At 45.5% G+C, this 23,088-nt stretch overlaps 1 protein-coding gene across 2 annotated transcripts in view; it reads left to right on the forward strand.

The window, feature by feature from the left end:
• Positions 1-23,088, forward strand: part of DRC1 (dynein regulatory complex subunit 1) — a 79,401-nt gene that overhangs the window by 16,110 nt on the left and 40,203 nt on the right. For both annotated transcript variants that reach the window (XM_063440780.1, XM_063440781.1), the window contains exons 5-9: positions 1,154-1,337; positions 2,673-2,810; positions 2,981-3,067; positions 3,571-3,693; positions 6,102-6,241. In XM_063440780.1, the coding sequence (XP_063296850.1) occupies positions 1,154-1,337; positions 2,673-2,810; positions 2,981-3,067; positions 3,571-3,693; positions 6,102-6,241 (672 nt within the window). The remainder of the gene's footprint in view (positions 1-1,153; positions 1,338-2,672; positions 2,811-2,980; positions 3,068-3,570; positions 3,694-6,101; positions 6,242-23,088) is intronic.

Below are 23,088 nucleotides of genomic sequence, written 5' to 3' on the forward strand. Positions count from 1 at the left end.
TATGATGTGGATATTCCTCTGCGTATATATAAAAGAGAAATAAAAAGCCAAAATAGTGCGCACCATAAAACAGATTATAAAAACCTACACACATGCTCCAGAGCAAAATGAGGTTTGCTCAATCTACTTGGCTTGGGTGGTATTCTCCCCACCAAGGATATATAACTCAGGATTCAGCAGCAGAAGATCATGTCAAATAAAAAAGGCCTAGTAATGAGCTTGCAAGCGGTTAGTTTCTTTCAGAACAGGGCAAAGATCTTATTCAGCTTGTCCAGCACAGTCATCTCTCGACAACTGGGTTCGGAGAAGCACTGCTGCATGATATCAGCACTTCTGGGGCTCTAAGGCAGAGGAGCCACCTGGGTATAGACTTGGATCACCTCCACCAGTTCAAAGGGGTGGGGGGGCAGGGCACTAACTGGCAGTTTTCATCAGCTCTGGTCACTCCGGGCGGGAGAGCGGCTGCCTCTACCTTCTTCAGTGCGCACCAGGTCACAGAGTATTTAGAGCCTTCGCCCAAGGTGTGTCCATAGATAGATAGATATCTGTCGCTTATATTAGGTAGACCCAAGTTGGAGCAACGTACAAGTCAATGTAGAGTGTTGATGAGTCTGGTAATTAACCCCAAAACGTCTGATTTGCGAGCAATTGCCTGGAGTTCATGCAGGTCACGTCTTGCTGGCATAGCAGTCAGGCTGCCCACCCCTATGAAGGTTGTTTTAGTGCCTACAGTATTCATTTAATTTTGCAAATCAATGTAACTTCAAGGCACGCTTGGCAGGAAGACAAATCCTTTGTAATGGTACAATTTGTTATGGTGCTTAGACTGACCACTTTATGCTGGCAGGGGATTTGTGATACACTTTGTATTATTTACATGTTATTTAAGGCTTACAAAATAGAGCATGTAATGTAAATGTGATGCTATGTTTACATCTGCGGACATAGCCATGTGGTAGAGGAAAAAGTAAACGTCGGGTCCGTATAAAATTAACAACAGCAACAGAGGCTCCGAGTTTTCTCTCTAATCATTTGTTATCTATGCCAGTGACATTATCTGTGTTGTTCCTATTAAAACTCGGTATTTGAGATACCGCTTCTCTGGTAGAAATTCCTAGTCTGACACTACTATATCCTCTGCTCATTTTACCAGAATAGAGAAATTAGATAATGAGGCCAAGACAAGCCTGGACAAATTTGAGGAAATCACAAAAAAATGGTTGTCCACTGGAACTAAGAAGATCCCTCAGGAGCAGTGGGAGTTACTGAACTCTCAGCAGCAGCAATGCGGCCAACTCATCGAGGACAAGAACAAGCTCATTGGCGAGCTGCAACAGGTGGGTCTTCTGGGTAATACTTCACATATTTTAGAAAGCAGGGGTTCAGGTTAATATTGTGTATAATTTGGGGGGAGGGTACCTGGTAATCCACTCTGTCATGTTTATAATGTAGGGGTATCGGGTAATGGCCGCTGATATGTGTATAATGTGGGATACAGGGTAATACACTGACATGTGTATAATGGGGGGGTACCGCGTGATACACGCTGCCATATGTATAATGGGGGGGTATAGCATTATACACTCTGACATGTGTGTAATGTGGGATACAGGGTAATACACTCTGACATGTGTATAATGGGGGGAGGGGGTGCCACGTGATATACTCTGACATATGTATAATGGGGGGTACCGTGTGATACACTCTGACATGTGTGTAATGTGGGATACAGGGTAATACACTGACATGTGTATAATGGGGGGGTACCGCGTGATACACGCTGCCATATGTATAATGGGGGGGTATAGCATTATACACTCTGACATGTGTGTAATGTGGGATACAGGGTAATACACTCTGACATGTGTATAATGGGGGGAAGGGGTGCCGCGTGATATACTCTGACATATGTATAATGGGGGGTACCGTGTGATACACTCTGACATGTGTGTAATGTGGGATACAGGGTAATACACTCTGACATGTGTATAATGTCGGGGTATCGGGTAATGGCGCTGATATGTGTATAATGTGGGATACAGGGTAATACACTGACATGTGTATAATGGGGGGGTACCGCGTGATACACGCTGACATATGTATAATGGGGGGATATAGCATTATACACTCTGACATGTGTGTAATGTGGGATACAGGGTAATACACTCTGACATGTGTATAATGGGGGGAGGGGGTGCCGCGTGATACACGCTGACATATGTATAATGGGGGGTACCGTGTGATACACTCTGACATGTGTGTAATGTGGGATACAGGGTAATACACTCTGACATGTGTATAATGTCGGGGTATCGGGTAATGGCGCTGATATGTGTATAATGTGGGATACAGGGTAATACACTCTGACATGTGTATAATGGGGGGTACCGCGTGGTACACTCTGACATTTGTGTAATGTGAGGGGCCCCGGTTATACCTTTTGCCATGTGTATAATTGGGGGTAAAATTTATAATTTGTATCAGGTTAGGTAACATTGTAAAAGTCCTTGGTATGTGTTCTATAGAGTGTACCTCGTGATAGACTCTGGCATGTGTATTAGGTGTGTACTGATAAATTTTGTATGTAAATATGTTACTGCTGTCAATGAGCGTTTATTACCCTTTATCTTACTGCATGAAAACCCTGCATGACCGATTGCGTGTCTCTATAGGAGCTGAAAAGAAAAGATGATCACTACGTCAAGGACCTGAAGAAACAGGCAGAAGACATTGACATTCTGATTGAAAGGATGGAGGAGCAGATAAAGAATTTAATGAAGACCTACCGGGAGGAACTCCTGGAGATTGAGGTAGACAGACGCACGGCACTGCTCTGACATCACATACGTATCGGAAAGCTATTTACAGTTTGTAGGGATGGCACCTCTTACTGATTCTACCAGCCATTACACCATATACCAATAACTAGTGTTGTTGCAAATGCTTTGTTTCACCTTGTGCTGATGTTTGTATTTCGCAGAGAGCCTTCGAATCGGAGAGACGTGAGCTTTTAAACAGTAGCAGAAACAAGTGGGAGAAGGGAATGCAGGCTCGCAGGGACAAGGAGGTAACAACGTGTATAGGAACCAGCCTCTAACATGGAGTCCAGCATGTGTTATTTCACGCTTATTGCCACATCTTCAATGCTTCCCTGGCATTCACTGGCTCCATGACTGCCTGACTTCTGTATTCATAATGTGACTCTGGGATTTCTTTACACATTCTGAATTCTCTGCTGGCACAAGGCTGGTAGAGCATTCTGGGATTTGTAGTCCAAGAACCACTAATTCTTAGAAAAACTTTATACTAGGGTCACTGTTTGTGCTCTTGTGTCTGGATTAATACTTTATTTTCTTGTTAGAAAGTAGGGTTTATAAAAAGTATCCCCTTCCTCTTCTGCTAATAGATAAATAGCTGCACATTCACGTTGATTATACGATGCCCTGTGCAGGTTGTTTGTATGAGCCACGTCAATACACAGATTACAATATTAGTTCTTCTTAACGTTCGTTACGATGTATGCTTGGCCGGACATTATGAACTGAACACGTTCAACTTCCTCTTTCACAGCTGGAAGACCTGATGAACCGAATGAAGAAAGTGGAGGAATACGAGAATCAACTAAACCAACTACGGGTCCAGGATGGCGAGGAATACAACTTGATCAAAATCAAACTGGAGAATGACGTGCAGGTTTGAGAGGGGATTGTCCTGAGATCTACTTGGAGAATGATATGTAGAATATAGATGGTACTATGATCAATGATCTTACTCGAGAATGATATACAGGACAGAGAGGGGACTATGGCTCAGATAGTAACTGGAGAATGACGGAGAATGATATGTAGAAAATAGATGGTACTATGATCAATGATCTTACTCGAGAATGATATACAGGACAGAGAGGGGACTATGGCTCAGATAGTAACTGGAGAATGACGGAGAATGATATATAGAATATAGATGGTACTATGATCAATGATCTTACTCGAGAATGATATACAGGACAGAGAGGGGACTATGGCTCAGATAGTAACTGGAGAATGACGGAGAATGATATATAGAATATAGATGGTACTATGATCAATGATCTTACTCGAGAATGATATACAGGACAGAGAGGGGACTATGGCTCAGATAGTAACTGGAGAATGACGGAGAATGATATATAGAATATAGATGGTACTATGATCAATGATCTTACTCGAGAATGATATACAGGACAGAGAGGGGACTATGGCTCAGATAGTAACTGGAGAATGACGGAGAATGATATATAGAATATAGATGGTACGATGATCAATGAACTTACTCGAGAATTATATACAGGACAGAGAGGGGACCATGGCTCAGATAGTAACTGGAGAATGACGGAGAATGATATATAGAATATAGATGGTACTATGATCAATGATCTTACTCGAGAATGATATACAGGACAGAGAGGGGACTATGGCTCAGATAGTAACTGGAGAATGACGGAGAATGATATATAGAATATAGATGGTACTATGATCAATGATCTTACTCGAAGATGATATACAGGACAGAGAGGGGACTATGGCTCAGATAGTAACTGGAGAATGACGGAGAATGATATATAGAATATAGATGGTACTATGATCAATGATCTTACTCGAGAATGATATACAGGACAGAGAGGGGACTATGGCTAAGATAGTAACAGGATACAGATGTGCAGGGTGTAGGGAACATGATATTGTGGAACTGGATACAGATGTGCAGGGTGGAGGGAACATGATATTGTGGAACTGGATACAGATGTGCAGAGCAGTGCAGGAAAACAATGAGAAAATGGCTAAAGGGTCACTGTAGACACTGGAACTGCTTCATCTTATTGAAGTGATTATGATATCTGGCTGTCCTCTCCGTGGTCCTTGGGTTCATGCAGCAATGAGTGGCTGTGATTGTCTGAGAGTGTCAGCTGACCACTTTCAGCCTAACAGAGCTTTTATTGCTGGTATGAGTTGGTATGGGTAGAAGGAAGTGTATGATCTCTGCCTGGGATGTCGGTGGCCAGAACCCTCATTCAGTGTTAAAGTTCATGAAAATGAATGGGAGGATTGAAACAGTTCTAGTGCCTACAGTGTCTGTTTAATGTGGAACTGGACACAGATATGCAGGATGGAGTGGAGAATACTAATTCTGTTTTATTACCATTGTTTTCTCCTAATAATAAATAAATAATAAACCTGGAAAAGGTACAGATGAGAAGAGAAGAGTCACAAACATGTTTGTCCATAAACTGCATTAATAACAAGGACATATCCCTGTGGGCAGCTAAAATGACCGAGTGTTTATCCATCGACTGATATGTGTGATCTCTCCTCTACACATTGATATGATGACATAGTCAGCTGGACCCGGGGCAATTACCGGGGATATGATGACATAGTCAGCTGGGCCCGGGGCAATTACCGCTGTTATAATGACATAGTCAGCTGGACCCAGGGCAATTACCGGGGATATGATGACATAGTCAGCTGGACCCGGGGCAATTACTGGTGTTATGATGACATAGTCAGCTGGACCCGGGGCAATTACCGCTGTTATGATGACATAGTCAGCTGGACCCGGGGCAATTACCGGTGTTATGATGACATAGTCAGCTGGACCCGGGGCAATTACTGGTGTTATAATGACATAGTCAGCTGGACCCGGGGGAATTACTGGTGTTATAATGACATAGTCAGCTGGACCCAGGGCAATTACCGCTGTTATAATGATATAGTCAGCTGGACCTGGGGCAATTACCGCTTTTATAATGACATAGTCAGCTTGGCCCGGGGCAATTACCGCTGTTATAATGACATAGTCAGCTGGACCCGGGGCAATTACCGCTGTTATAATGACATAGTCAGCTGGACCCGGGGCAATTACCGCTGTTATAATGACATAGTCAGCCGGACCCGGGGCAATTACCGCTGTTATAATGACATAGTCAGCCGGACCCGGGGCAATTACCGCTGTTATAATGACATAGTCAGCTGGATCCGGGGCAATTACCGCTGTTATAATAACATAGTCAGCCGGACCCGGGGCAATTACCGCTGTTATAAATGTCTGTTTTATCACGTTAGCTCCTTCAGCAGCAGCTGCAGCAGATGAAAGCAACCTACCAGCTAAACCAGGAGAAGCTGGAGTATAACTACCAGGTGCTAAAGAAGCGGGATGAGGAAAATACAGTCACCAAGTCTCAGCAGAAACGGAGGATTACACGGTAAGGGCAGCCAAACGGTGCATTGTGTCCGTAACCGACAGATTCGAATCCATATTTCTTCTGGAGGAATTTTTTGAGTAAAAGTTTTATTTTGCTGACTTGCCATCTTCAATGAACGTAGGTCGGAATCTGACACTCGTGGTCTGTCTTGCTGTGGTACCGCGCATCCACACTGGACAATGACGTCTTCCCTCACCTCCTTGTGTTTGTGCGTTTTACAGCAGGGTGGGCTTTGCGCGTAATGCCAGAATCCGACAGTCAATCGAGAGAACATGGGGACATTTCTAAAGGAAATCTATATACAGCATTTCAAAAAAATCAGTACATTAAAGTAGTTGACATAAACTTTCAGCAATTACATTTTAAAATTTTCATATCAGTGTTACTTTAAAGGGACACTATAGGCACCCAGCAGACTTTATTTCAATGATCGATCTCAATGAAGTGGTCTTTTTTATTATTGGTATTTATATAGCACCAAATTATTCTGCAGCGCTTTCCAATGTTAAAAAAGGGGGAAATTTAACAATAAACGAGACCGTTACAACATGTTACGTTACAAGAACAATAGGTAGATGAGGATCCTGCTCAGACGAGCTCACAGTCTAAAGGAGGTGGGGTATAAAACACAATAGGAAGGGCAGAGTTGGGAATAGCAAACCGACAACAAGGTGGGGAAGTAGCAAAACTGGATGTGAGTGGAGTGTGGTCCTTTAGGAGAAAGTAAGAGACAATTTGTGAAATAAAAGTTACTCCGTGAGGACATAAGCATTTCTGAAAACTAGGTTTTGATGGACTTCATAAACGACTGAAAACTAATTGAGAGTCTGACGGGGGTAGGCAGGCTATTCCAAAGGAATGGAGCCACCTGCGAGAACTCCTGCAAGCGTGAGTTAGCTGTAAGGGTGTGAGCTGTGGACAGGAGAAGGTCACCGTAGCATGAGTTTGTAACGTAGGAAATCAGGTGTGGTGGGAGACTTTGTCCAGCAACGTTCTGCAGTATGGCAGCGCTGTTTGGTGCAGCCATATCTAGAGGGAATTGAAAGATATATAATAATTAGGAAATAGAAAGTAATGGATGATCATGTACCACAGAGAATTGATTGGAGTGCATGGTGTACAACACACTTCATACTTTATTAAGGCAGAGACAAGGCTTTCTCTGTCACTATGTCTCATCCCTTTTAGAATATTTCATTCTCGTGTTTGTGTTGAAGTGCAAATTCTTCCTTTCCCATATTCCTCTGATCTGTACTGAGAAAAGATTGCCACCGCTTAGGCTCAGCTCCCAGCACAGTCACAGTGAGTGCTGACTTGTTTTACTGTCCCTGCTAATTCCTTTCTCGTATGACAAATGCAGTTATTTATTTAGCACCAACATATTCCGCAGTGCAGTACAATAGGTAAAACAAGACCAGCAATTCTAACTAAACACGTTTGACATCCAGAAACCGTAGGTGACGAATGCTCTGCCCAAACAAGCGTAGAATCTAAAGGGATGAGGGACACATGCACAGAGGGAAGTGAGGAAATCAAACGCTGTGGATCGACCTGAAATAATAATTGCAAATAAACTTTTTATTTACAACCTTATTAGTGTAAGTGTATGCTGCACCTCGCAGGTTTAGTCACTAAACAGTAAAATAAATTGATGGTCCAAGCACTCAAGTTGATCGCAAAACAGCAGCTTGATTGGGGCAAGCACCCAGCAATATTTCAACCCGACCAGGTCTTTATCTAACTCAATAAACCTCATGCTCCACAAAGACACGGTCGGGTCGATACGTTGCTGTGTGTTTCCCCTATTAAAGCTGCTGTGTTGCTATTTACTTGAGTGCCTGGACCATCATTTTATTTGACATACTCAATGTGGGATCTGGGGGCTGGCCTGCCCCGGATCCGGTGTGGTAGCCAGGTGAGTGTAGTCCCCTTCAATTTAATACTAGTCACTAAACAGAGACACAAAGTGTATTGTCCATCAGGAGCTAGAGTTACTGTAAATAGGTTTATATCTGGCTGTAGATTTCTCATTCCATGTAAATTCCTTGTGATTGTCCATCAGGAGCTATAGTTACTGTAAATAGGTTTATATCCGGCTGTAGATTTCTCATTCCATGTAAATTCCCTGTGCCTGTCCATCGGGAGCTATAGTTACTGTAAATAGGTTTATATCCGGCTGTAGATTTCTCATTCCATGTAAATTCCCTGTGCCTGTCCATCGGGAGCTATAGTTACTGTAAATAGGTTTATATCCGGCTGTAGATTTCTCATTCCATGTAAATTCCCTGTGATTGTCCATCGGGAGCTATAGTTACTGTAAATAGGTTTATATCCGGCTGTAGATTTCTCATTCAATGTAAATTCCCTGTGCCTGTCCATTAGGAGCTATAGTTACTGTAAATAGGTTTATATCCGGCTGTAGATTTCTCATTCCATGTAAATTCCCTGTGCCTGTCCATCGGGAGCTATAGTTACTGTAAATAGGTTTATATCCGGCTGTAGATTTCTCATTCCATGTAAATTCCCTGTGCCTGTCCATCGGGAGCTATAGTTACTGTAAATAGGTTTATATCCGGCTGTAGATTTCTCAGTCCATGTAAATTCCCTGTGCCTGTCCTTCGGGAGCTATAGTTACTGTAAATAGGTTTATATCTGGCTGTAGATTTCTCATTCAATGTAAATTCCCTGTGCCTGTCCATCAGGAGCTATAGTTACTGTAAATAGGTTTATATCCGGCTGTAGATTTCTCATTCAATGTAAATTCCCTGTGCCTGTCCATTAGGAGCTATAGTTACTGTAAATAGGTTTATATCCGGCTGTAGATTTCTCATTCCATGTAAATTCCCTGTGCCTGTCCATCGGGAGCTATAGTTACTGTAAATAGGTTTATATCCGGCTGTAGATTTCTCATTCCATGTAAATTCCCTGTGCCTGTCCATCGGGAGCTATAGTTACTGTAAATAGGTTTATATCCGGCTGTAGATTTCTCAGTCCATGTAAATTCCCTGTGCCTGTCCTTCGGGAGCTATAGTTACTGTAAATAGGTTTATATCTGGCTGTAGATTTCTCATTCAATGTAAATTCCCTGTGCCTGTCCATCAGGAGCTATAGTTACTGTAAATAGGTTTATATCCGGCTGTAGATTTCTCATTCCATGTAAATTCCCTGTGATTGTCCATCGGGAGCTATAGTTACTGTAAATAGGTTTATATCCGGCTGTAGATTTCTCATTCCATGTAAATTCCCTGTGCCTGTCCATCGGGAGCTATAGTTACTGTAAATAGGTTTATATCCGGCTGTAGATTTCTCATTCCATGTAAATTCCCTGTGCCTGTCCATCGGGAGCTATAGTTACTGTAAATAGGTTTATATCCGGCTGTAGATTTCTCATTCCATGTAAATTCCCTGTGCCTGTCCATCAGGAGCTATAGTTACTGTAAATAGGTTTATATCTGGCTGTAGATTTCTCATTCCATGTAAATTCCCTGTGCCTGTCCATCAGGAGCTATAGTTACTGTAAATAGGTTTATATCCGGCTGTAGATTTCTCAGTCCATGTAAATTCCCTGTGCCTGTCCATCGGGAGCTATAGTTACTGTAAATAGGTTTATATCCGGCTGTAGATTTCTCATTCCATGTAAATTCCCTGTGCCTGTCCATCGGGAGCTATAGTTACTGTAAATAGGTTTATATCCGGCTGTAGATTTCTCATTCCATGTAAATTCCCTGTGCCTGTCCATCGGGAGCTATAGTTACTGTAAATAGGTTTATATCCGGCTGTAGATTTCTCATTCCATGTAAATTCCCTGTGCCTGTCCATCAGGAGCTATAGTTACTGTAAATAGGTTTATATCCGGCTGTAGATTTCTCCTTCCATGTAAATTCCCTGTGCCTGTCCATCAGGAGCTATAGTTACTTTAAATAGGTTTATATCCGGCTGTACATTTCTCATTCCATGTAAATTCCCTGTGCCTGTCCATCGGGAGCTATAGTTACTGTAAATAGGTTTATATCCGGCTGTAGATTTCTCATTCCATGTAAATTCCCTATGCCTGTCCATCAGGAGCTATAGTTACTGTAAATAGGTTTATATCCGGCTGTAGATTTCTCATTCCATGTAAATTCCCTGTGCCTGTCCATCGGGAGCTATAGTTACTGTAAATAGGTTTATATCCGGCTGTAGCTTTCTCATTCCATGTAAATTCCCTGTGCCTGTCCATCAGGAGCTATAGTTACTGTAAATAGGTTTATATCCGTCTGTAGATTTCTCATTCCATGTAAATTCCCTGTGCCTGTCCATCGGGAGCTATAGTTACTGTAAATAGGTTTATATCCAGCTGTAGATTTCTCATTCCATGTAAATTCCCTGTGCCTGTCCATCAGGAGCTACAGTTACTGTAAATAGGTTTATATCCAGCTGTAGATTTCTCATTCCATGTAAATTCCCTGTGCCTGTCCATCAGGAGCTACAGTTACTGTAAATAGGTTTATATCCGGCTGTAGCTTTCTCATTCCATGTAAATTCCCTGTGCCTGTCCATCAGGAGCTATAGTTACTGTAAATAGGTTTATATCCGGCTGTAGCTTTCTCATTCCATGTAAATTCCCTGTGCCTGTCCATCAGGAGCTTCAGTTACTGTAAATAGGTTTATATCCGGCTGTAGATTTCTCATTCCATGTAAATTCCCTGTGCCTGTCCATCGGGAGCTATAGTTACTGTAAATAGGTTTATATCCGGCTGTAGATTTCTCATTCCATGTAAATTCCCTGTGTCTGTCCATCGGGAGCTATAGTTACTGTAAATAGGTTTATATCCGGCTGTAGATTTCTCATTCCATGTAAATTCCCTGTGATTGTCCATCGGGAGCTATAGTTACTGTAAATAGGTTTATATCCGGCTGTAGATTTCTCATTCCATGTAAATTCCCTGTGCCTGTCCATCGGGAGCTATAGTTACTGTAAATAGGTTTATATCCGGCTGTAGATTTCTCATTCCATGTAAATTCCCTGTGATTGTCCATCGGGAGCTATAGTTACTGTAAATAGGTTTATATCCGGCTGTAGATTTCTCATTCCATGTAAATTCCCTGTGCCTGTCCATCGGGAGCTATAGTTACTGTAAATAGGTTTATATCCGGCTGTAGATTTCTCATTCCATGTAAATTCCCTGTGCCTGTCCATCGGGAGCTATAGTTACTGTAAATAGGTTTATATCCGGCTGTAGATTTCTCATTCCATGTAAATTCCCTGTGCCTGTCCATCGGGAGCTATAGTTACTGTAAATAGGTTTATATCCGGCTGTAGATTTCTCATTCCATGTAAATTCCCTGTGCCTGTCCATCGGGAGCTGTAGCGGCACCCCGGTGTAGTAGGGGTTTACGCCGCTGAGAAGGTGTCCTTTCCCCCAAGCACGAAGTCAGCTAAAGCATAACAGGTTCCCCATAATTACGACATCCAAGTAATAGTCATCCCCTCCAAGCACGAGACAAGACTCTGTGTTGAGGGTCAAAGTAGGAATAATGTTTATTCTGCAACTCGGGCTTTTATGCCGTACAACAACTCCTCCCCGTATCCGGAGGAGATAATACATTTACAGTGGGAGTCACTCCCACTGTACCGAGCAGAATATTATACAAAAATTACAGGTTTAATAATACACATAATATATAACGAAAATACAATGTGCTACGTGTACTAGGGAACGGAGATCTAGGGGAACAATATACGTGAAAATCCCCTAGATCGGTTGGGCCGTTCGCTAGATACACGTTCGCACCATTTACTCAGGAACCATATAACATAAACAAAAACTCTCTCTTGGATCCGGTGTCTCTATTTCGGTACTTTGGATCTATCGACCAGTATGGGCGTACGTTACCGGTAAGGTTGGAATTCATCGTGTGGAAAGTTCGTGATTGTTCGGTCATTAGTCCATGCGGTCAAAATGGCCGCGACCCATTGTTCTTTCCATGTGGCGGCGTGTATCGTACGGATCCACAAGTACCCGAAATCCCCAATAATCCAAATACAACGACAATTCTCCGAGATGGTATCTGTCACTCCCAAAAGGGGTCTGTCACACGGCTCCCTCCTAGTGGTACACTCCGGCAGACCTGGCTTGATCCTTTCGGATGAACTTAGGGATGACCGGAATTTACTTATCCGGAGAATTGTCAAGTTGTCGAGACAGCCAATCGGCGTTGCCATTTAGCTTACCGGGTCGATAGCTGATGGTGAAATTGTACGTTTGCAGGGCCAAGCTCCATCTTAACAATCGGCCATTGTCTCCTGCGACCCGGTTAAGCCATACCAATGGGTTGTGATCGGTTACCAAGGAAAATTCTTGTCCATACAGATAGGGAGTTAGTTTTTTCAATGCCCATACCAGGGCCAGGCACTCTTTCTCTACGGCCGCATAACTCACTTCCCTCGGTAACAACTTTCGGCTGAGGTATGCGACCGGATGCTCCTTTCCATCTTCCCCGATCTGGCTCAGCACAGCCCCCAGTCCATACATGGAAGCGTCTGTATGTACAAGGAAACGTTTGTTAGGCACTGGGGCAGCCAAGACAGGAGCATTAACAAGAGCATGTTTGAGGGATTGGAATGCGGCTTCGCAAGCGGGAGACCACAGGACCTGTCTGGGTAAATTCTTTTTGGTCAAGTCAGTCAAGGGCTTGGCTACCGTACTATAATCAGGGACAAAGCGCCTATAATACCCGGCGGTCCCTAAGAAGGCCAATACCTGGGTCTTGGTATTCGGTGTGGGCCAGTTCGCTACTGCTTCAACCTTGGCAGGCTCCGGTCTCTGGTTTCCACACCCTACCCGGTGTCCCAGGTATTGGACCTCGGCCATTCCTAAATGGCATTTCTCGGGTTTTAGTGTCAGGCCCGCGGCCCGAATCTTATCTAGTACTACCCCTACGTGGACTAAATGTTCTTCCCAAGACTCACTGTAGATCGCAATGTCATCCAGGTATGCACACGCAAACTCCTGGAAGCCATCGAGGAGCCGATCCACCATTCGCTGGAACGTAGCCGGGGCATTTTTCATCCCGAATGGCATGACCTTAAATTGGTATAAGCCAAACGGGGTGACAAAGGCCGACTTGGGGACGGCATCCTCGGCCAGGGGAATCTGTCAATAACCCTTGCAGAGGTCTATGGTAGAGAGATAGTTACCCCTGGCTATGCGATCTAATAATTCGTCTACCCGGGGCATGGGGTAAGCGTCAGTGGTAGTCTTTTCATTTAGTCGCCTGTAGTCGACGCAGAACCGAGTGGTTCCGTCTTTCTTGGGGACTAGGACTACGGGAGAGGCCCAGGGACTGTCTGATGGCTCAATGACCCCCAGCTGGGTCATTTCCCGTATTTCCTTCAGCATCCCGTCCCGGACGGCTTCCGGAATACGGTAAGGGGGTTGTCGGAGGGGGGCCTGCCCTGGGGTTTCTACTTTGTGCATGGCCAGGGTGGTGTATCTGGGCTCCTGGGAGAAGGTACTCTGTTTTTCCCATAGGAGCTGTCTAGCTTGCTCTAGCTCCGTAGGGTTCAGTCGTTCTCCCAGCTTCACTAGGCTAACTGGTTCGGGGTGAGTCTCCCTTTCTAGCAGGTCAGGTAGGGGTAAATTTTCGGGGTCATCAGTAGCTGGGGCACAAACAGCGTTAACATCTTCCTGTCGCTCTTGGTATTCCTTCAACATGTTCACATGAAAGGATCGTTGGATCCTTTCATCTGCACAGCTGGCAATAAGGTAGGTGGTATCACAGAGTTGGGCTAGAACCTTGTAAGGACCCTGCCACGCAGCTTGCAGTTTGTTGTCCTTTACCGGTTTTAGCACCAATACCTTCTGCCCTATGTGGAATAGTCGTTGCCGGGCACCCCTATCGTACCATCGTTTCTGTCGCCCCTGGGCCGTCTGGAGATTCTCCCTCACCAATAGGGAGAGTTGCTCCATGCGGTCCCGGAGTTTCAGGACATATGGTACAATAGGTGTCCCTGCCTGTTCGGTTTCCCCTTCCCAGTGGTCCCGAATGAGATCGAGGGGTCCTCGCACCCTCCTCCCATACAATAACTCAAAGGGGGAAAAACCCGTAGATTCTTGGGGGACCTCCCTATACGCAAATAACAGGTGGGGTAAGAATCTCTCCCAGTCTCTGCAACCGTCCGTAAAGGTCCTCAACATTTGTTTGAGAGTCCCATTAAAGCGCTCACAGAGACCGTTAGTTTGGGGATGGTACGGGGAACTGAGCAGGGGTTTAATGTGGCACACTTTCCATAACTGCTGTGTGAGTACAGCAGTGAACTGGGTTCCTTGGTCGGATAGGATTTCTTTAGGGAACCCCACCCGAGTGAATATCTTAACCAAGGCATCGGCTACCGTCTCAGCTTCAATATTCGGCAGGGGTACTGCCTCGGGGTACCGGGTCCCATAGTCCACCACGGTAAGAATGTACTTCTTACCGGACGGGCTAGGTCGCGCTAGGGGGCCTACAATGTCGACGGCGACCCTATAGAAAGGTTCCCCAATGATCGGCATCGACATTAATTTAGCCTTCGGGCGATCTCCCCTCTTACCCACCCGTTGGCAAGTGTCACAGGTTCTGCAATATTGTCGCACGTCCCGGTTAAACCCTGGCCAGAAGAAATTCTGGGTAATCCTATGGCCCGTGCGACGTACTCCTAAATGGCCAGCTAAGGGTATATCGTGAGCGATCCTCATGATTTCTTGCCTGTATTTTTTCGGTAGCACTAGTTGCTTCTGCGGGACGGGGTTTTTACCTGCTGCGGGCTCCTGGGGGATCCTATACAGTCTATCCCCCACCCACTCGTAGCTTTTCCCATCTGTCCCCGGTTCCCCTTTATCTGCCTTATCCCTATACTTCCGTAGAGTGACGTCTTCCCGCGTCTCCCTCCCAAAAGTCTCAGGGGTATCCCAGTCTAAGGGGGTTTGTCCTAAGGTCACAGTCGGAGGGTTAGATCTTACCTGGGTCTCCGCGACTGGCGGGCCGATTCCAATAGCACGAGCCTGAGCCCGGGTGGTGACAGGGCAGGCTCCAGCAGGGCCTTGAGGGGCAAAAGCGGACAATAGCGGGGCTAAATCATTTCCCAAGAGTACTTCCGCTGGTAGTCCTTTCATCAGGCCCACATTCACTTGGCCAGCTCCCACCCCCCAGTCCAAATGCACTCGGGCCGTGGGGAGACGATGCACCGCACCCCCGGCCACTCTGACGGCCACCGTTTGGCCAGTGTGTTCTTTTTCTGGGACCAGGTCGTGTCTCGTAATCCACTGACAACTTGTCCATTAACTCAGACTGTTTGTCGGTGATGTTGACGGTTGTCTACGGCAGCCGCATATAGGGGGTTGGCCTCGTGCAAAATTTCCCATTGCTCTTCCCCCAGGGGCTGGGCTTCAATGCAATGGGCCCCTGAGGTAAAGGGCCGGTGTAGCGGATTGGTACCGGGCTGTCCCACGACATGTATGAGAATAAGTGTATTTGGTCATATGGCTGGTTTAATGTGTATGTACATGTATAGAAAGCATGGTATCCGGGTATAATGACAGTTAAATGGATGTAAAGAATTGTATTCCTCTAGTTGTTCGGTAGAATCATTCAAATAAAACAAGGGAATGAAACTACCGAACAACCAGACCACCCAGGAATGAGTGTGCCTCCAATTACCGTTTGCAACAATGTTGCAAACAGGTAATTGGCAATCAGTGCAGTGTGGTCTTTGTCCTCTGGGTGGCCGCCATTCGGGAAACAAACACGTGGCGGCGGCCATCTTAAACTACCGAACAGCGGTGTTTTGCCGTCGAGTGTCTGGAACTAAAATCGGACACTTGACTAGGCAAACACCGCTGAGACCTCCATACTTCCAGAAATTCGTATGGAAACTACCGAATGACCCGCCGTTCGGTAGAAAGAGCCCCATAAACAAGGGAATTCATTCAAACCCTCTCCAGGCTCTATAACACAGGCAATTCGCCTGTTTTCATTCCCTTGTTTGTGACCGACCGCAGGGCCAAAATGCATGGAACTGTTTTCGGATACTTTACCCATGCGGTCGGTCAAATCTTTGGAAGCCCATATCTCACGAACCATTCATCCGAATGGGCTAATTTTTAAGTATGTTGGTCCCCCAGAATAGAGCTATCTGGGGATGTTGGATTTGTGGATGTACCCCAAGTATTTAGGGTACATCCAAAACTCGGGGAAAACTGTGTACACAATAAGGGGATTATGATGCTAGAGGAGGGGAGGAGATCTGTGGGAGGTTACTACTTAGAGATTGGATAATGTCTTAAGTGATAGAACCTCCTCCCTTGCATGGGAGAGGGCTTTATAAGGAACTGTGGAATAAAGCTTGTCAGTCTACTCCTGAAACTGTGTGTCGTCCAGTTATTGGGATTGCGATGGGGATACTGCTGTATTACTTTACCTGCTGGAAACCTTGCCTATGGACTTAACATCACCTTGTTCCTGAGCCTCACTGGAATCTCTAGTGGAGAATAGCTGTGCAAGATCGGCTCTCCGCTACAGCCGGGCGTTCCCTTCAGCGGGCTTCCTCCAAGAAGCTTGTCGAGCTGGATCTAGTGGGCATTTGTCTCTCAGGTGGCCCACCTGTTGGCACCTATGGCACCGCCGGCGGTCCGGGGCACTGGACTGGGCGAAGCGGGAGGGGGTGTTGTAGCTAGGTTGATTAGCGGAGGTGGTTGGAGTAGGGCCGACGGGGCGGCTTTCTACTCGGGGAGCTGCCTTTTGGACCGAGGGGTCGGGTTTGCGGGCGTCCGCATACTCGTCAGCCAGCCGGGCGGCTTCGGGTAGGGTAAGTGGTCGCCTATCCCGAATCCACTCCCTGAGCTCCTTGTCCACCTTTTCAAAAAAATGCTCCAACAAAAACAATTGTAATACCTCCTCCGCGGTGGTAGCTTGGCACCCATCCATCCAGTGGCCAGCCGTGCGTTGTAGTCGGCAGGCCCATTCGGTGTAGGAGTCACCGGTTTGCTTTCGGGATTCCCGGAAGCGTCTCCGAAATGCTTCGGGGGTTACTGCATATCGGGACAGTAGAGCTTCCTTGACCAATCGATAATTTCCCACCTCATGGTCCGGGATCGCCCGGAAAGCATCACTGGCTCGTCCGGATAATTTGCCAGACAAAATTTTAACCCACTCCTCGGAGGGTACTTTATGTAGGGCACATTGACGCTCAAAATCCGCCAGGTATTGGTCAATCTCCCCCTCTGTTTCTACAAAATTTTTAAAAGCGGCAAAGTGGACTTTCCTCTTTTCCTCGGGAGTTTGAAAAGTCCCAGCAATTGGACTGGCGCTGGTTGAAGTCTGGCGCCGGTTGGCATCGACCGCCGCAATTACTTGGGTCACGATCCTAGGTGAGGGGTTTGGTCCGTAGTGAGCCAACCTTACCCTCACCTCGTGGTCGAATCGTTCATCTTCCGGGGTTCGGACCAAGGCGATCTCCGGTTCTGGGTTTGGTTCGACACCCAGTTCGCCATTCTGTTCAGCTAAGTCCAATGCGACCAATTCTGCCAAAATGTCTCTTTTCTTTTTGTTGCTAGCCGAACGACCACGGCTCTCCAACAAGTCTTTTAGGGTAGATCGTTTCAACCTTCCGTAGTAGGCCTCCATCCTGATTGCTCTCGGTAGCTGTCCTTCTGGGGTGAAAGAACGATCCCGCCGCTGCCACCAATTGTAGCGGCACCCCGGTGTAGTAGGGGTTTACGCTGCTGAGAAGGTGTCCTTTCCCCCAAGCACGAAGTCAGCTAAAGCATAACAGGTTCCCCATAATTACGACATCCAAGTAATAGTCATCCCCTCCAAGCACGAGACGAGACTCTGTGTTGAGGGTCAAAGTAGGAATAATGTTTATTCTGCAACTCGGGCTTTTATGCCGTACAACAACTCCTCCCCGTATCCGGAGGAGATAATACATTTACAGTGGGAGTCACTCCCACTGTACCGAGCAGAATATTATACAAAAATTACAGGTTTAATAATACACATAATATATAACGAAAATACAATGTGCTACGTGTACTAGGGAACGGAGATCTAGGGGAACAATATACGTGAAAATCCCCTAGATCGGTTGGGCCGTTCGCTAGATACACGTTCGCACCATTTACTCAGGAACCATATAACATAAACAAAAACTCTCTCTTGGATCCGGTGTCTCTATTTCGGTACTTTGGATCTGTCGACCAGTATGGGCGTACGTTACCGGTAAGGTTGGTATTCATCGTGTGGAAAGTTTGTGATTGTTCGGTCATTAGTCCATGCGGTCAAAATGGCCGCGACCCATTGTTCTTTCCACGTGGCGGCGTGTATCGTACGGATCCACAAGTACCCGAATGTCAGGATCGGGACAGGGATCCAACACGCAGAGTACAAAGAGTGGAAAGGTACGTATACCGGGCCTTAGAATGGCCGGACTAACGTACCGAGAGTAATAGAGAATAGTCAGAGACAAGCCGAGGTCGAGGGAACGAGAAGACAGATAAGCGAGAGACAAGCCGGGTCAAGGGATAACAGAGATAAGCAGGGTAGTACAACAAGCCGAGTCAAAACCAATAGAGCAAACTAGAATACCAGAGCACTGAGTGACTAGACAAGCTAGAACCACGACAGGGCAATGAGCTGAAGTGAGAAGTAAGCTTAAATACCCTGGCTCCGGATGGTAGACACGCCTCTGACAAGTACCGATTGGATATCGGACACTTGAGTGGCAGGTCGCTCGTGATAGCGTCATGACGTCACGTATTGAGCGTCCCGCTAGAAAAGGACGTGGATTCCTCGCGGTCGGTGTTTAAGTGACTGGATGAACCGCGAGGAACGAAGGAAACAGCTCGTTTGGAGGGATAAACTACTAAGTCTCTACCTCTTTTAGAGGTAGAGACCTCAGGTACCCTGACAGTACCCCCCCTCTCAGATACGCCCACCGGGCGGAAGGAACCGGGACGAGATGGGAAGCGGAGGTGAAATGCTCTGCGAAGGCGAGAAGCATGAACGTCCTCCTGAGGTACCCAACTCCTCTCCTCAGGACCATATCCCCTCCAGTTGACCAGATATTGCAATTTTCCCCTTGAAATTCTGGAATCAATGATGGAGCTGACCTCGTACTCCTCCCGACCCTCCACCTGAACAGGACGAGGTGAGGAAACCTTAGAGGAGAATTTGTTGCAAATAAGAGGTTTCAACAAGGAGACATGAAAAGAGTTAGGAATGCGTAAGGCAGGTGGCAGAGCAAGGCGATACGCAACCGGGTTGATACGAGTGAGAACCCTGTAAGGACCTATGTAGCGAGGAGCAAATTTCATAGATGGAACTTTTAGGCGAATATTCTTAGTACTCAACCACACCCTATCCCCAGGAACAAAGACAGGAGCCGCTCTTCTATGCTTGTCAGCGTGTTTCTTGAACAACGAGGAGTTATGTAACAGAATTTGCCGAGTCTGATCCCATAATTTCTTCAGGTTGGCGACATGATCATCAACCGACGGTATCCCCTGAGAAGAGGAAACCGAAGGAAAAATTGAAGGATGAAAGCCATAGTTCATGAAGAAAGGGCTAGAGCGAGTTGAATCACAAACAAGGTTATTGTGTGCGAACTCCGCCCAAGGAATCAAACCGACCCAATCGTCCTGGTGTTCGGAAACAAAGCAACGTAGATACTGCTCGATCTTTTGATTGGTACGTTCAGCAGCTCCGTTAGACTGAGGGTGATAGGCAGAGGAGAAGTTCAATTTGATTCCCATTTGAGAACAAAAGGATCTCCAGAAACGTGAGACAAATTGAGAACCTCTATCAGAAACAATCTCCGAAGGAATCCCATGTAGGCGAAAAACTTCTCTCGCAAAAATCTCTGCCAATTCAGGAGAAGTCGGAAGTTTAGGTAATGGCACGAAATGGGCCATCTTAGTAAATCTATCCACCACCGTGAGAATAACAGTCTGTCTCTTGGAAGCAGGCAAATCTACGATAAAGTCTATGGACAAACAGGACCAAGGTTTCTCAGGAATGTCCAAGGGGTGTAACAGACCACAAGGAGATGTATGAGGTTGTTTAGTCTTGGCACAAGTCTCACAAGCTGCGACGAACTCCTCAATATCTTTTCGTAGTGAAGACCACCAGAAATCCTTGGATATCAGAGAGTATGTCTTGCGAATACCAGGATGGCCAGCTACTTTACTTTCGTGAAAACATTGTAAGAGCTCCAGTTGGAGTTCAGGAGGGACAAAGTTTCTTCCCTCAGGAGTGTTTCCGGGTGCCAGATGTTGTGACTTCAAGATCTGGTCAAGTAGCGGAGAATGGATCTTGAGACTGGTATTAGCAATAATATTGCATTTGGGTACAATGGAGGACAAAAGTGGTTCAACTGAAGCAGAAGGCTCATATTGGCGAGATAGCGCATCGGCTTTAGAATTTTTAGACCCAGGTCTGTAAGTCAGAACGTAATTGAAATGGGTAAGAAATAACGACCAACGAGCCTGCCTGGAGGACAAACGCTTGGCCTCTCCGATATAAGACAAATTTTTGTGGTCCGTTAGAATGGTAACAGGATGTAATGTACCCTCCAACAAATGTCTCCACTCTTTCAAAGCCTTGATAACCGCTAGTAATTCTCTGTCACCAATGTCATATCTGCTCTCTGTACCAGACAATTTTTTAGAGAAAAATCCACATGGATGTAATGGTTTATCAACACCCAACCTTTGAGATAGGACAGCACCTAAACCAGTCTCTGATGCGTCTACCTCAAGTAGAAAAGGCAGGGAAGTGTCGGGGTGAACTAAAATTGGAGCGGAAGCGAAAAGCTCCTTGAGAGTTTTGAACGCAAGAAGAGCTTCAGTAGTCCAATTCTTAGTATCAGCCCCCTGTTTGGTCATATTGGTGATAGGTGCGATAATTGAAGAATAACCCTTAATAAAGCGCCTATAGTAATTAGAAAAAACAATAAATCTCTGTACGGCTTTAAGACCCTTGGGCAAAGGCCACTCTAGAATGGACTGAAGCTTATCCGGATCCATCTTAAATCCCTCCCCAGAGATCACATAGCCGAGAAAGGTTACCTGGGTTTGATCAAAGCTACATTTCTCCAACTTGCAGTACAAGCCATGCTGGAGAAGCTTGTGCAAAACCCTCCTGACTTGCTTGTGATGAGTCTCAATCTCACTAGAATGTATGAGTATATCATCTAGGTATACAATGACGCAATCTTGCTGAAATTCCCTAAGAACCTCATTTATCAGATCCTGGAATACAGCTGGTGCATTGCATAACCCAAAAGGCATAACTGTATATTCATAGTGGCCATATCGAGTATTGAATGCCGTCATCCACTCATGTCCCTGCTGGATTCTCACCAAGTTATATGCCCCTCTGAGATCTAACTTGGTGAAAATTGTAGAGCCCTTCAAACGATCGAAGAGTTCGGTGATCAAGGGAATCGGGTAGGCATTTTTAATGGTTATCTTATTTAGGCCTCGATAATCAATACAAGGTCTTAAAGAACCATCCTTCTTTTTAACAAAAAAAAATCCAGCCCCGGCAGGAGAGGAGGACCTCCTAATGAATCCCTTGTCTAAATTTTCGTGAATATACTCCTCTAGAACTGAGTTCTCTTTCGTAGATAACGGGTATACATGACCTCTAGGCGGCATGGTACCAGGGAGTAGGTTAATTTTGCAATCAAAGGACCTGTGTGGGGGTAAGGTATCGGCTTTCTTTTTGTCAAATACTGCCTTTAAATCTAGATACTGAGACGGAATTTGTGTCTCTGTAGGATTGTCAGAGTTAGCCGAGGTGTTGGTTAAGCAGAGAGGTGAGACCTTCCGCAAGCATTTCTCTTGACAATTCTGTCCCCATGAAACTATCTCCCCTGACTCCCAATTAATAATAGGGTTATGTCTCCTCAACCAGGAGTACCCCAGGACTATGGGAATAGACGGAGAAGAAATGAGCAGTAAGGATATGTCCTCTCTATGTAGGATGCCAGCAGTTAAGTTAATCGGTATGGTCTCACGGAAAATAACAGGCTCAAGTAACGGTCTACCATCGATGGCCTCAACAGCCAGTGGTGTCTCTTTTAACTGGGATGGGATAGCATGCTTGGCAGCAAAACCCTGATCTATAAAGCTCTCAGCAGCTCCAGAATCGATTAGTGCAATAGTCTTTACTACTCCCTTTTCCCACTTTAAAGAAACGGGTAACAGAAGCCTGAGCTCTTTGTAGTTGTGAATAGAGGACAAAGTAGAAACACCCAAGGCCTGTCCTCTAGAGAAACTTAGGTGCGAGCGTTTCCCGAACGATTAGGACAATTTAGGCGTAAATGACCTCTGACTCCACAATACATACATAAACCCTCCCTTCTCCTGTACTGTCTCTCCCTCTCTGTGAGATGAGTACTGCCTATCTGCATAGGTTCAGAAATACGTAAGTCCTCGAACTCAGAATTTTGAAAGGTAGGCGCTAGTTTAAAGGAGGGTCTACGGGTCCTATCTCGAGTGTTCTGCCTCTCTCTTAGGCGTTCATCAATACGAGATATAAAAGAAATTAAATCCTCCAAATTCTCAGGGAGTTCTCTAGTAGCGACCTCGTCAAGAATTACATCTGATAACCCATTCAGAAACACATCTATATAAGCCTGTTCGTTCCACTTAACTTCTGCCGCCAAGGACCTGAACTCTAGTGCATAATCCACAAGTGTTCGATCGTCCTGTCTAAGGCGCAACAGTAATCTAGCTGCATTGACCTTTCTACCAGGAGGGTCAAAAGTTCTTCTAAACGCAGCTACAAAGGCATTATAATTATAGACTAGTGGATTATCATTCTCC

Source organism: Pelobates fuscus, chromosome 2 (assembly GCF_036172605.1).
Source record: "Pelobates fuscus isolate aPelFus1 chromosome 2, aPelFus1.pri, whole genome shotgun sequence".
NCBI lineage: Eukaryota > Metazoa > Chordata > Amphibia > Anura > Pelobatidae > Pelobates > Pelobates fuscus.